Below are 15,858 nucleotides of genomic sequence, written 5' to 3' on the forward strand. Positions count from 1 at the left end.
AAATGAAAATATGGTAAATTCATTGGAAAAATATGAAAAATAAATATTTAAAATTACCTGTCCTTCCTATTCCAGCACTGCAATGTACTACTATGGGAGGTCCCAATGGGTGACCGTTCCACTGAGTTCCATAAGACTGTACGATTCGTGCCTGGCAATCTCTGACTTTATCTCTGAAATCCAACATGGCCAAAGCGGAATGTGGGACTCCGTAATCTGGCCAACTTGTAAACTGCATATGTGCTACTTGTTGAGAAATGCCGGTCTGTTATAAAAATAAAATTCTATTAATTTTTATTAAAAAAATTATATATACACACAGTTATTAAATTATTATTTTACTTAAAATTATTTCTGCAAGTCATTTATACTGAATTACAGAAATTAATAATTGATCAAATTTTATTACAAAAAGTTAAACTCATCTTGCAATAACTTTAATAATTTGATTAGTAACTGAATAATCTAGAAGTAATGAATCAAAATATTGTATTATTTACATTCAAAACTATTAACTGACAATTCTAATAACAGCAGAGAAATAATCATAAAAATATTTTAAAAAATAAATAAAATCTGGCTTCTGAGATTTTAAATTCAATTAAACTTAGTGTAGAAAAAAATAAAATAAAGAATTTCTTGCTAATTTTAATTGTTCATATAAATAAAATATGGATATATTCATAACATATTTAATGTCAGAAAATTTAAAATCTTATAAAAATTTGTAATCATTACATTACTTGGTGTTTTGCAATTCTAAAATTTCTGCAACAATTTTTCCTTGTGCAATTTAAATTCAGAACAAATCAAAAATAGTGAAATAATTCAAATACATAAATTATTATTATTTTGTTTCGTACTTCATTAATAAAAATAAACTTTATCAAACTTGAATCATTCCTAAAAATCCTGTTTGAAATCAAATTATTCATAAACTGAGAAGTTATACAATGCAAAGTAATCTGAAATATTCAGGTTATGAAACATAACACACATCCAGGAATAAAGTGATGATTGAGAGTGAAATATTTGTAAACCACATAACAAAAAATATACAAGTGTTTTCTTGGTGATAATTAAAATAGAGTAAATAAATTTTCATTTATAACCACAGTAATAATTTTTCAACTGTTTCAAAGCAATTTGTTGACTTGTTTTGGTAAAAAAAAAACACTATAATTGTATTATTATTAAATTTTTAGTAGAAGATTTGAATAAAATACTGTATATTATTTCATAAAAATATAAGAAATTTATTTATTATTTGCCTCAAGTGTATTGCAACAAGATTTTATTAATGGAGAAATTTGATATTAAAATTTAAATGGCAATAAGAATTATTTTACTTGGTAAATACACATGCTAGAATGCAATAAACTATCACTGAATTCGGGATCGGATTTCATCCAACCATCTCTAATAAAACTAATAAGTTTTTTCTTTAAATATTAAGCTTTGTTTTTTACAGTGAACATTTTTGAATTACATAGTAAAACAATTTAAAATATTAAATCAAAAGCAGACATCAATATATGAGATATGAATCATTAATACGAATATTTATTATATAGTTCAAGTACTTTAGTTATTGCAAAATAACTTCGTTAACAAATAAACTGAATAGAATGGCATTCAAACAGTAAATTTTGAAGGATTTTAGAATACAATTTTATATTTTCCAAATATATTATATGTATTTCAAAAGCATAATTGTAAGATATTAAAAAAAATATATATTTCTTTCATAAAACAGTCATTCTGGTCTTTCAACATTCCTCATCTTTTCTAGATAATATGGAACTTTCCTGTATATAAAATATTGCATTTTTTAGCGTTATAAAATAATTCTTCAGATAAATCAGATAATAACCTATTGTCAGTTTTATTTTAATTCTTTGTATATTTTTTGTATAATAAATACAATGTAATGTAATTGACAAGACCATTTTTTAATTACATATTTTGAATAAAACTTTATATTCTAGAATTTGCCAGAAAGACAAAAGCCAGATTTTTGACACAAGTGCACACTTAAAATATTAAGTATATCTTAATTATTAACATAAATAAGCAGAAAAACATCGATTTCTTAAATGGTTACAGACATACTTACTCTGGTGTCTGTGAGAACAAGATTTGAAATGGTGTAGTCGGCGTGCTGTTCCATTCCACTGTTATAAACTTGGAAACATCCGTATTCAGCTCTGGTGTCTTCATCTTTGGGCCAGTACTGGCCGCACTTCATTCGACTTCTCTCCATTGTTCTTGTCGTCATGACGATGACGCCCACCTGTTGTTCCCAAATCATGCGCCAGAAGTCTGGAAATGTCTTTGGTAAGGGTCCTAAATTAAAACAAGAATTTGTTATTTAAAAACACGTAGATATAAAATGTTCTTTACATTTTTTAATAAAAAAAATTCTAAAAATAGCAGAAATTAATGACAGCAAAAAATTTATAACAAATTTACTTTTTAGGTTATTAATTTTTTACCAATATGTGTTTAAAATACAAAGTTTAATTAATTTTTTAGCATGGCCTATTATAAACAGTCAATTATATGTAAAATGATGATAAAAATTATTAATTAATAGAGAAGAAAAATATAATCATCTCTGTTATTTTTTTTTACTTTTTTAAAGTTTTGATAGTGTGTTTCTCAAGACTGATGGAATATGCAATATGCAGAACAAAATGCTATATTATTTTTATTAAGATAAAAAAAAATCTTAATGCAACCTTACAGTTAGTCACACTTTGATAAAGCATCCACTTAATTACACTACCCCTTATAACGCAGTAATTAATATTTGTAAACTGATCTTCCACAAATATTAAACACACAATCCCTTAGTATCTTTGAATTACTAAATATACAATTTTAGAAAAAAAAAAAAAAAAAAACATTGTCAACGCTGAATCACATGGCTTTCAAACCCTCAAACTAGAATTAGCATACAGACCACATTACCGTATAGAAATACCCCACATATTGCAGTTAATGCATTCTAGATAATAGTTGCTCTAACCGAGGAATATATTTAATAAGAAAAAAAAGGACAATGATTTGTGAAAAAGTAACTTTTTACTTATGTTATTTGGATTCATCTTCCTCTTCTTTTCTTCAAAAAGCTCTAGGAAGCATCAAATTGCATTTTCTAATGCTCCTCATGCATTAATTGCTGTTTTTCGTTTGTACTGATATTCAAAATTATGTCGGAAGAAGTGCTGACTGCCTAAACATTTTTACAAGTTCTGATTAAAAAAATTTTTTTAAATACAATTACTTATTGTGTTATCACAATGCTCGACTAATATTTAATCATATTTTAATTTAAAAATAGGCTTTCCATGTCTGGTCTTGATTTTCATCTAACTCCATTCTTAAGATTAACAAAGGATGGACAGACGAGCAACTGTGGAAATGTATAGATATGCAATTTTCAAATTGCAGGGAAAAAATACAAATAATAAATGGCTGAAACAATTGTGGCTGCCAACAATGCATATTACAATATATATATTTTTTTGCTTTAAAGTTCTCAAATATTAAATAGATACTTATGTGTAAGTTCATATTTTTCTGCACTTTTATAAAAGGATACAACTTTTCATTAAAATAAATTTATTATACATTTTATATAAACATAATTTAAAGAATTATTAAAATGGTTTAATTCACTTTTTACTTACATTATTGTCATTTTATGTTAAAATTTACTTTTAAATGTATAGTTATACAGTAAACTTTAGGAATTTTTAATACTCCTTTGTTTAAGCTATATTTTGTATCTATGCTTTTTAATAAATTTAAGAAATAATTATTATTACAAACTTATAAAAGAAATTAGTGTGTCCTAAATTCATATTTTTCAATATTTTATATTTTTGAATAAACATTATGTTTATTCAAATTTTAAATAAGTATAAAACTTTCAAATTTGAATGTTTTATACTTATTTAAAATTTGAAGTTTGTATTTAGGTAATTTATTGTCCAAAAGGTATAGATAATGTGCAGGAGTGTCATAAACATTTCTGTTCTTTTAGTTTCCTTGATTAACGGCGTAAAGAACTGTAGGAAACAGAGTAGAAATCTTTGACATTTTTCCCAAAAACTAAGAGTGTGTGTCATAAGTAAAGCATGAAGTATTGTGCACTAAACCAATTTAGTTTTTTCTTTTCTATTCTCATAATATATGAACTAGCCTTTATACATTTACTAAAATTGTAATATTTAACTTACTGCAACAAAGAATGCAGATAAACCAATTCATAAGAAGAAAAAATCCTAAAAATTTTAAAATCTAATTTGATAGTTTCTAGTTAATTATTTTACAATGAAAATAATTCATTTTAACATCTTTCATAAAATTGTTTTTGAATTTTTTTTAATACTATAGTAATTAATTTATCTTACCAATGCACTTCTCATGCTCAAACTGTTTGAATATATATCAGATAAGCAGTTACACATACTTATAATGTAATAAAGTATTTCTTACTTTTTTACTATGTTTACTGTAAATGTGAACCATATATAAGTGTACCTGTTATCATCTCTGCCATATGTAAATATATAAATTATTGTGATTGATTTAACAAAGTATTTTTATTTCTGATCTTGTATTTAAAGTGTAAATTTTAAAATTAATCTGTGGAACAACTTTAATATCAATCTTCTTAAAATAAGTAACTGAACGTAATCCAAACTCACCATAATTAATCAAGCTATTATCATGTTATAATTAATAATTCAGATAAGAGATGGCATCCAACGTCTACTTCTAGTACCAAATTACGTAGTTTCTAATTATTAATTATAGCATAATAATAACCTGTTTAATTACCACGAGAGTTTGGATTAGTATCAATACACTGGGGGCTTCGAGATATTGATATATGTAACTGGACGTACTTTGACAATATACACAAGCAAATGTAATTTATAAATTTGAGTGTGACGGAGTTAATGATAAGTTCAAGTATATGGGAAGACTAGTAGACAATTATAAATAAGATTTAGAAAATATAATGTAGTGGCAAGGTTAAAATGAGACAGTTTGGCAGTTTCTTGTAGATGCAGCCACACAATTGTAACATTGTCAGAAACAAGTTAAAAATTATAAGAAAGAAAAAGAAGAAAAATGTATAAAAGAATAAGAATAAATTTTCTTTTAGACTATTTTATTTATCTAATAGTGTCTCTGTGTGATAAGTTATATTGGGCAATTTTATGCTTACTCCCAAAGAACAAAAGAAAGAACAAGAAGCAATTATTAAAGCTTTGTTATCATCATGTAGGCCAGTGTTCCGCAACCCTGTGGCACACTGGTGTGCCATCACAAGGTGAAAGGTGTGACATGAACTTCTACATATTCTATTAATTTCAAGTTTTACTTATATATTTTTATCACACTTGCTGTGTTTCTTATGCTTGTATGTCATGCTCTGTTGCAGCACTGATGAAATAAGATGATGTTTGTTTATTCTTTATTACAAACCATGCATTTTCATGTATTCTAAGAAATTAAATGTAAAATAAATTTTCTCACAGGTGTTGATGTCTGTTTATTATTATTATTAATAATAATAATAATTTCTAACGAAACAACAAAAAGGTTGCCGTAGAAATCACAGGGGATGCAAAGAACAGTTACTCATAGATTCAGTCATTCTACAGCAAGCACACAAACAACACAGAAACATACACATGGCATATATAGACTACAGAGAAGCATTCGACAGTGTTCCACACAGTTGGCTGCTACATATTCTACACATGTACAAAATACATCCATCACTCATTACATTCTTCCAAAACACTATGCAGCACTGGAGAACAACACTACATCTCAGGGTTCATAACACTTCCATACAAACAAACCAAATCTTTATTAGGAGAGGAATTTTTCAAAACGATTCCTTGAGCCCTCTCTGGTTCTGCCTAGCCCTGAACCCATTATCCAACATGTTAAACAACACGCAATATGGTTACAATATCAGACACGAAAAAACAACACAGTTTACACTGTCACATCTCATGTACATGGATGACATAAAACTTTATGCATCCACACAAAAACAACTTCATCAACTCCTACAAATCACACATTCATACACCAAGGACATACAAATGGAATTTGGCCTAGATAAATGCAAAACACTTCACATAGAAAAAGGAATCCTGAAGAAAGAAGATTTTGCACTTGGAAATGGAGACATTATTGAATCCATGGAAGAGGGCGAGTTCTACAAGTATTTATGATTCCAACAGGCCAAACTAACAGAACATACACAAATAAAGCAAAGATTAATTAAAGAATACCGAAAGTAGGTTAAATGCTATTCTCAGAACACAGTTAAATGCAAAACACACAGTCAAAGCAATAAACACATATGTCATTCCAGTACTCACATATTCTTTTGGAGTTATACATTGGACTCGCACAGATCTTGAGCAACTCCAAAGGAAAACAAGAACACCACTTACTAAGCATAAACAACATCATCCTAAATCCGCCACAGAAAGATTAACCTAACCCTTCCACGTAAAGATGGTGGACGTGGCCTGATTGACATAGTTAACCTTCACTACAAACAAATACAGTCACTGCACGAGTTTTTCTACATTAAACAAGAAACATCACAATTACATAAAGCAGTAACTCTAGCAGACTCAAATAACACACCATTAAACTTACACTCACATCATATGGACACAACACAACATATAAAAAGCATAGACACCATTAAGCAATCATGGACGCGAAAGGCACTCCATGGCAGGCATCCTTACGACCTGGCCCAGGATTTTGTTGACAAAACTGCGTCAAACAGCTGGTTAGCTCGGGGATGCCTCTTTGGGGAGACGGAAGGATTCATGATTGCCATACAGAATCAGGTCATAAATACTAAAAACTACAGAACACACATACTCAAACATGCAACACTCACAAATGACACATGCAGAAAATGTCACATCATGCCAGAAACTATACAACACATCACCTCTGGTTGCAAGCTCTTGGCACAGACAGATTATTTACACAGACATAATCAAGTAGCAAATATAATACACCAAGAGCTTGCAAACAAACACAAATTAGTAGACATCCACGAACCATACTACAAATACATTCCACAGACAGTATTGGAAAACAACACGCACAAAATGTACTATGACAGAGCCATAATCACAGATAAAACAATTTACCACAACAGACCAGACATCACATTCATTGACAAACGTAATAAAATGACATACATTATAGACATATCTATTCCAAACACTCACGATATACAAAACACATGCACTGAAAAAATCAGAAAATACGCATAACTTGCCCAAGAAATAAGGCATCTGTAGAGGATGGATAGGGTGCTTATTGTACTTGTTGTTCTCTCCTCTACAGGCGTCATACCACACATACTATACAAAAGTCTGGTCACATTAGAATTGAATAGAAACACATACATCACACTACAGAAGGCCACTATATTGAATACATGTCATATTGTGAGAAAATTTCTGAATACAGACACACACACTGATACACTTCTTTAATTTCTGTTTTGGTTACTATGCCTTGACTTTGGTCCGGCATAGTACACAGCCACCGGTGTTAACTGAGTATATCTCACTTAACCCAACATAATAATAATAGGTTAGTGGCATTACATAGTTCTATTAACAGGATCATATCATACATTTTTGAGGAGAATAACATTTTGGTGTGTCGTGTTGTCATGGGTGTGCCGCAAGTAAAAAAAGGTTGCGGAACACTGGTTTAGGCAATGGCTTTACATTTTATGAAACATGCAAATATTAAATTTTTAAAACCCATGTATGGTACCTTACTCTTTCCCTTATAAATATGTTATATTAACATATAAAAATATAATACATTGCTATATCACTGTTGCACTATTATAATATTAAAACCTAGACAAATTAAGGATGGCTTTATACTATGGGATGCACCTTACGCAGAACAATAGGAAACAATAAATTCAAAATAAAGGACAGTAACTACAAAACAATGAATGATAGACAGGTAGATTATAAAGTTTTATGCATTTTTTGAATCCTTATTATTTTGTATCAATTGATAGATACATTTAAAAAATGTAATACCTTGAGTCGAAATAAAAGCATTTTTCTGCTTGTAACCGTCAACGTAATTTGCATTCAAATAATCTGAACAAGGATCTCCCTCCAAATGAGAAAGCCTGACTCGAGTGTGATCGTAGCACAAGACATCCGTGTATCTATTTTTAGCCTGGTTAGGTTTCAATCTATTAAAAAAAAAAACTTTATCGTTAATACTACTAAAGTGGTTACAAACTATTAAGAGAACGTGGTAAAATGACAAGTTACCTTGAAGCTTCGAATGTCCCTTCGGGAGACTTTGACTTTAAGTCGGTGTACTCTTGGTACAGACCCTTTCGTCCCTTCTTTTGAAGATGATCGATAAATTCTTCTAATGTCATTCCCAATCCGTCATCTACATGGAGAGATTCCTCCCACGACGAGGAAGCAGAACTACTAGAAAAGTGTTTTTCATCATCAGTGATGTCAGTTGTTGTAGAATCAGGTGAAAAGAGAATATCTTCTTGATTATCTTTCTGTAAAATAAACTGTCATTGAAAATAATACAGTGTGTTAAAAATATTTGTAAAAACTGGACCAAAATTAACTTTATATAAATTAATTTAGTTGTAATTACAGAAAATTTTAATTAAAAATTAATATTTTTTAGTTTGAAAACAATTTTAAAGTTTTAACATTAAGCAATTAAATTTGTTGAAATGCCACAAACATAAGAATAATTAATTCAGATTCATTGACATTTAATGATTCACACAATGTATCATAACCTTAAATTTTCTTTCCAGTGAAGTTCTTATTATTTCTTTTCAAAAGAAAATATCAGTCTTATAATCATAAAAGAACACATTCCATATTTTGAAATTGATCAGAAAACATGTGTAATGCATGCTACTTTATCAAACCTATTCAAATCTGTCTTGATTCATCTTCAGAGGGCACAATATATCTTGTCAAAGAAGAACAAGAATGGGACATCAATAACTACTTTTAATTGAATATTTCAAAGACCGACTTGAAAAAAAATCAAAATAATTCTTGAGTTTCAACAGTTAATTAAAGAATTCCAAATGTTAATAATAAACATTTACTGTCAATATACCAGTGTAACTGCTTCCAACTGCAAGTCAGGCCAGTCATCTCTATGATTAATGTACTTATCTGAATGATTAATAATGTTCTTAAGCAACTTTTGAAGTGTTAATACTTTCAATACAAACAAAACAATTTATCAATACTGAAAGTCCTAATAAACTATATTATAGCAATTTAATTATTTCATTTAATTTATGATTAGCTTAGAATATAGTTTGGTTATATGAACTTACTGTACATAATGCATGGAATTCCCAAGCGTAATTTGGCACTTATATCTCTCAAATCTACTTGAATCAAAGGTTGGATTAGAAGGAATAATTTCAAAATTTTCAATTTTGCTTCATTTATATTCATGAATGAAATGTATAACTTTCTTGGCTATTATGAGATCTTATTTAGAATATAACTTTTATAATTTTAATTACAATATAACTTAACAAAATTGTGTGGGGCATCATCTGTTATGAGATTTTGTTATAAAAAAACTTATATTTTTAATTACTATAAAATGGCTAAAAGCTTAATTTTGAGGGTAGGAACAAGTTTTATAAAAAAGTGTAAGTGTTAATAATGAGTAAAATCATCATTAAGTCTGACCCTATAAGTAAAAATTAAAACAATGGGATTGGTAATAATATTCTTAACAAGATTGTAGATTCCAAGATTTCCATATTGCTAGAAGCCTTCAAAACATTCTTTAAGAAACTTCCTTACACAGTAAATACAGAATAATAACCAATATTTGTAATAACCAATAATATCCTGAAATCTTAAAGCAATCGGTGAGACCAATACTGGCTTTGCAATTATCCAATCATATTTAATAAAATGTTAAGAGAAATGATTTTGTAATTAAATTCAAACCATTGCTATTCACAAATGTAAAATTATTGTTTTACCCGGCATGATTATTATATTTATATATATATATAAATATAATAAACATCTCAAAGCCTAATGCTTAGACCGTGGGTGTAAGAGCAGTTCCCAGCTGGCACCATGAGAAATTGTGATTATATCTAGGTTTATATATGCCTGGAAGCAAAGAATTGTTCAGAGATCTGGGTGGTGCAGCTGGCAGCACACCACACAGTAAGCAGAGGTTGCAGGTTCAAATCTTGCTCCTGGCTAGTTCTTTTCTTCAAGACTGTTCTAAATTATTTAATAAATTATTATAATTATTAATTTAGATAAGAGATGGCACCTAATGACTACCTCTAATACCAAATTATTAATAGTAGTAAAATAATAGCCCAATTAATTATGATAATCATTTGGTTTAGAATATTAATCTTAAAATGTTATTTATAAATTTAGTGGCAGACAGCAGCCATGTTATTTTCTTCCTCAAAAGAATGACAAAGATAATACTTGAACAATTTTTAATAAAAAATATGTCTTTGATAACTATACATCTTTATAAAATATCAGTAACATCACTGAATGATCAGTCTAGCGTGCGTGAAGCTGAAGTAAAAAAAATAAGATCACATTAAGAAAACTTGAATAATCAGTTAAATATAGTAGTCTGTTTGTTTAGTTACAGCAATGCAACAATTTGGGCGATCTGCCTAGGGGGTGTCTTCCGGGAGGTCTTTTTAAGGGAAACTGGTTCTATTTAGATGTTACAGACATGGAGAAAATCCAGAAAACTCCACACGGCCAGCCTGTCTGAGCAAGGTGCGAACCCACGACCGAATTCCCAGTGTTCCGGGAATGAAGATTGCTGGGCCTAATATAGTAGTCAGATCCAGTGATGTTGGAAAATCAGCTATCTACTGGAAATTTAATTTTTAAAAATATTTATTTAAATTGAATAAAAACATATTTGATCACCAGTGTCAAATATGTATTTGACAATGGTGTTGAGCATTTTCATTCAAATTAGTGTGTTTGATAGATTAAATGTGATCAAAACTAATGGACCTCCAAATGCATATTTTAGCAATTGAACTTGCATACCATAAATGGAACTACTCAGTTTTACTTGTTTAATAGTGTGCTTTGATAGTGTGTTTCTTTTGGCAACAACTTCAAAATAATTAAGATACAGTGCTATATAGTGTTGGAAAAACTGCATTTTTCCAACACTGTACAGTGTAACTGCCTACAACAACTGCATTGAACAAGTGAACAACTGCAACAACTGAACAAGCATTTTTAAAAAATACTTTAACATGGGCAGAAAGTGCACTCTAAAAAACATCTCAAAATAAGAGTTCAGATTTCAAATCAGCATGTTCAACTTTGTCTAAACTGAAAATCCTCTCTATTGTACATCTTGCATTAACTAGAATAATAGTATAGTATCTGTTGTTAATCATTTGTCTGCTAATCTCTTGAAGTCAGTTATAAAAGAGTAGTTTCCTTTTACTCGTCTTTTAATCTGAAAATATTTTATTTTTAGAATTTACAAATATTTTAAAATATTACTGATCCCATTGTTTTTTAACTTTTTATTGAACAAGTATTTTTTCTCAATTTCAATAATTATTGTATTTTATAAATACTGAAATATTTGTATCTCTGCTACTTCATTTCAGCTTTTCTTTAAATGAAAAGTTATTTCTTCATTTAAAGAAACTATGTAATAAGGCAGTCTTAAAGGAGAGTTCAATAATAGTTTTACATTAATATTATATAATGATAATTAAAGTAAATCTTTCTAGAAAGAAAAAGATTAAATGTTTAATGGGAGAGATGTATCGATGTATCATTAATAGCAAAAACAACATATGCATTCACTTCTGATCATCATTGGGCTACAATCTGAAAACTATATACAAACTTCTAATACAAGCCAGAAGTCACATTATTTCAATTCAAAAATTCCCCCCAAAAGATGTTAGATACATGACTGTCACAACTCTATTGTTAAAGGAAAGTATGATGTACAGAGGCAAGCCACTACTAATTTGAGGCGGAGAGCCCTCATTTTAAATTAAATAGATTAAAAATTGCAGCCCAGAATTGTGATGATATCACAATAAATAATTACTTGTTTCATTGCATTTTGTTTGTATATTTAAAATATTTTTAAATTATTACTTACAGCATTTTGATAAATAGGAGATTGGTCTTGTTTCTCTTTAGTAACTTCAACTTCTTTTTCTCTGTCTTCTGAATTTTGCTTCTCATGTACTGAATGCTGATGGTCGCTAGATTCGTCAGTTTCTCCTTCACTGCTTACGTGAATGCTGTGAGGACCGGTCAGAGGACCATTCTGTATACTTTCTTTATGAGAAAATATTGAACCTAATTGAACTGATAATGGTGAGGATGGTAGAGATATAAGATCGCATAAATCACCATAACGATTTGTCATAGATTTTAGACAATGCAACAGCCAGGCTTTGTGATCGATGTGTAAATTTCCACCTAAATCTCTTGGCAATGCTGATGACGAAATATGTAAAGCTAATTGTGGCACACTAACCATATATACCTGAAATTAAAAACATTTCCCTAATTTAATTTTTAATTCATTGTATATAAAATATTAAAAAAATTAATTTGGTATTTTATTGAATCTTCGTTACATATTATCAACAAACATTTATACTTTAATACTTTTCAGGCCAACATTTTTTTTTTACACATTATGAATCTTACACTAACCTTTCTGGATCCTTTTTTTAAAAAATAACTTTGTTGAAAATGAATAACTTTAATGTATACTAATAATAAAATTTATAAAGATCACCTTTTCCCATTTAATTTGATATATAATAAGTAAAGATTTGTTGATATAGGTTTGTTTGATTATAGATAATTTGAATTTAATGTAAACAAATGAAAAAAATAAATTTTTTAGCCTTGTTTTTTATAATTACTCTGTTTGAACAGTTTATGCTTGAATCTGATTAAACAATGGTTTATTTTCTTTCTATTACTTGTTTCTTGTTACAGTCATGTCATTCCTCTCCCCTCAGTCATGTGATCTTGTGTCTTTGGGTGACCTCGGACAACAAACAGAATTCAAAGATACAATGTTAAAACTTTTATTTGAAAGCTGAAGGATACTGCTAACTGATGACATAGTCAATATACAGATTTTAATTCAATAATTTTTTAAAATGCTTTTATTTCTAAAATGTTGCATTTAAAACTCATTTTTAAATTGTGTGTGTCATTTTTAGGCATACAAATAGAACAGAAAATGGTAATAATTTAAAATAACTAAACATTAAATTATTTAATAATAATAACCCTGATGACAAAACTATTTTTTGTGATAAAATTTGATAAAAACTGAAAAACTTAATATATTCAATTTTAAATTTTGTCAACAGATGGAGCTAGGAGTATATTACTTAAAGTTGTATGGCTGCAGAAAATACAAGAACATGTTTAAAACACAGCTTAACAGGACCTTAGAAGGCATAAGCCATTTCTTTTATCTTGTACAGGTATGAATCCAAGTGTTAATTTATACAAGTTTGAAATAAGAGAGCTATTTATATTCATGGAATTCAAATTTGTAAATTTTCCCTTATAAATTAATTCTAGATTAATAAATTTGAAAGTGAATACTGTTTGTGTCTATTTTATCCATGTGTAAATATTGACATTTAATAAAATATGAAAAAACTTCGAAGAATAAAATAAATAATAAGTAATGTTCTCTTTTTAGAAATTATGGATTAATAAAAACTTGATTAAAAATTAACTAAAAATTTTTATTTATTTATTCTCAATAAACTTCATTTAAAAATAATGTTGCATTCAGATTTATGCAACATTATTTGTAATTAATTTGTAATAAAAATTTTATCTATACCAGGCCTGGCCAACCCAAATTATTTTGTGGGCCACTTTGATCACATGTAACATTACGGTGGGCCACAATTTAGGCAAACACGCTTTTAAAAAAGTAAAACAAATAAAAAAATGAATAAGATTTTATTGTTATACCAAGAGTTCGTACTCACACTTGTGCATTATAACAATGACAGATGCAAATTTTCATTTATTTAATTGTTTTGGTATACACATAACAGAAACAAAAGTTTTAATAGATATATAATATTGCTTAGTGGGCCACACAATTTAATGTAACGGGCCACAGGTTGGCCAGGCCTGATCTATACCAAACTCTCTCAATAAAATAATTCATTTGTATGTTTAAATAGCATTCATAATAATTTCTTTTCTTACTTATGATTCATTTTGTAATGCATTATAAAAGTTTTTAAAAGACAGATCTGTTAATCTTTTACTGTGTATTAATATTTCATATTTAAAACGCAACTTTACAAATGTATTTAATAAAAATCAGTTGTATATGTGAAACACACATTGAAAACAGAATTTCAATTTAAAATAACTATTCAACATAGACTGCACCATTTAATTTTAAGTATTATTGCATTATTTAAAAAAAACTGCAAAATAATTTTCCCCTTAATTTTCTCTTTTTAATCTCCTTTCTTCTAATACTGAAAAATTTCTTTAATTTAGATGTGTTTGAGATCGTCTAAACAGATAAAATCAATTTGTTTACTAGCAACAAATAAACTGTTAAGTTTTATTTAATTTCATGTACATTGTCACAAAATAGATTTTTGTTGGCTAGACCTTTGTCTAATGGGAGAATTCAACACTGATCTTTAAAAAACTGAATGGATGTTTGTGAAATTATTCAATACCAAAACTGTTTTTAAAGTGTAATTTCTCTGTTGGTACTTTATTTTCCTACAAATGTTTGAAGTTCTGTTTGTTCTCTGATTAATAACTTTTATTCATTTAATTTATTTAATAAATTTTATTCCTATTCATACAAATGTAGTCTGTTGCCTTGTAACAATGTAACGTGTAAAAGATTTTTTTTTGTATTTTTACTCTACATAAGAATTTGTTTTAATACAAATTAAAATTCAGAAAAATATATTCAAATATAATAACACAGAAAAGGTCATAAAAGTCATAACTTTCAATTTCTTTTGAGACAATAAATCATAAATTTTGCAAATGTTATATTGTTTATAATGATAAAACAGACTTTATTAATGCATTTACCTTTTTGATTAAAAATAAATAATTAATTAATTAAAGATATTTTAATTGTAAATATATATAACTTTTGAATTTATGTTTTCATTAAAATTCTTGAACATTTAATAGCCTGTTTTTATATTTTCATATAAGTCAACTAAGCTAAACCTATTTTATTAAAAATACATAAAACTTTTAAAGTTTCTAAACAAAATAATTATAGTGCAATTCAATTTATTACATTTGTACTTACCCTGTCTCTCAACTTTTCTCTGACAAACAAACGTAATATTTTAAAGGGTGCTTTAAACCATAATGGAGCACTAACAATCAAAACTTTTTTCAAACGAGCAGGATAACCACCCTACATTAATTAATTACATCAAATATTAATAAATTTATGATAAAATCACTGAATAAGATAGATATTTAGTTAAGTTTTTCTTTTAATCTGTAGAATTGTTGTCTATCTTTTCTACAGACAAAGCATTTGAGAACAACAAAATTTCTTACCTTCAATAAACTTAAAATTTTTTGACTAAGTTCGTAATCAAAATTAGCATATTTGGAACCAGTCATATTATAAATAAATATCATTCCACTTCTCTGTGTCTCAAGGCTTGAACAGAGAAATTTTAAAATGATTATTTCTCAA

General features: G+C 28.0%; 1 protein-coding gene across 3 annotated transcripts in view; it reads right to left on the reverse strand.

The window, feature by feature from the left end:
* The window catches only part of Ptpmeg2 (Protein tyrosine phosphatase Meg2), a 76,051-nt gene that overhangs the window by 3,089 nt on the left and 57,104 nt on the right, over nucleotides 1-15,858 (reverse strand). For 2 of the 3 annotated variants that reach the window (XM_067266400.1, XM_067266398.1), the window contains exons 6-12: nucleotides 15,717-15,822; nucleotides 15,457-15,567; nucleotides 12,262-12,654; nucleotides 8,382-8,641; nucleotides 8,139-8,299; nucleotides 2,117-2,346; nucleotides 58-265 (exon numbers count right to left, since the gene is read on the reverse strand). In XM_067266400.1, the coding sequence (XP_067122501.1) occupies nucleotides 58-265; nucleotides 2,117-2,346; nucleotides 8,139-8,299; nucleotides 8,382-8,641; nucleotides 12,262-12,654; nucleotides 15,457-15,567; nucleotides 15,717-15,822 (1,469 nt within the window). The remainder of the gene's footprint in view (nucleotides 1-57; nucleotides 266-2,116; nucleotides 2,347-8,138; nucleotides 8,300-8,381; nucleotides 8,642-12,261; nucleotides 12,655-15,456; nucleotides 15,568-15,716; nucleotides 15,823-15,858) is intronic. The other variant, XM_067266399.1, reaches the window with a different exon arrangement.

Source organism: Centruroides vittatus, unplaced genomic scaffold, assembly GCF_030686945.1.
Source record: "Centruroides vittatus isolate TY-2023 unplaced genomic scaffold, ASM3068694v2 contig_273, whole genome shotgun sequence".
Lineage (NCBI taxonomy): Eukaryota > Metazoa > Arthropoda > Arachnida > Scorpiones > Buthidae > Centruroides > Centruroides vittatus.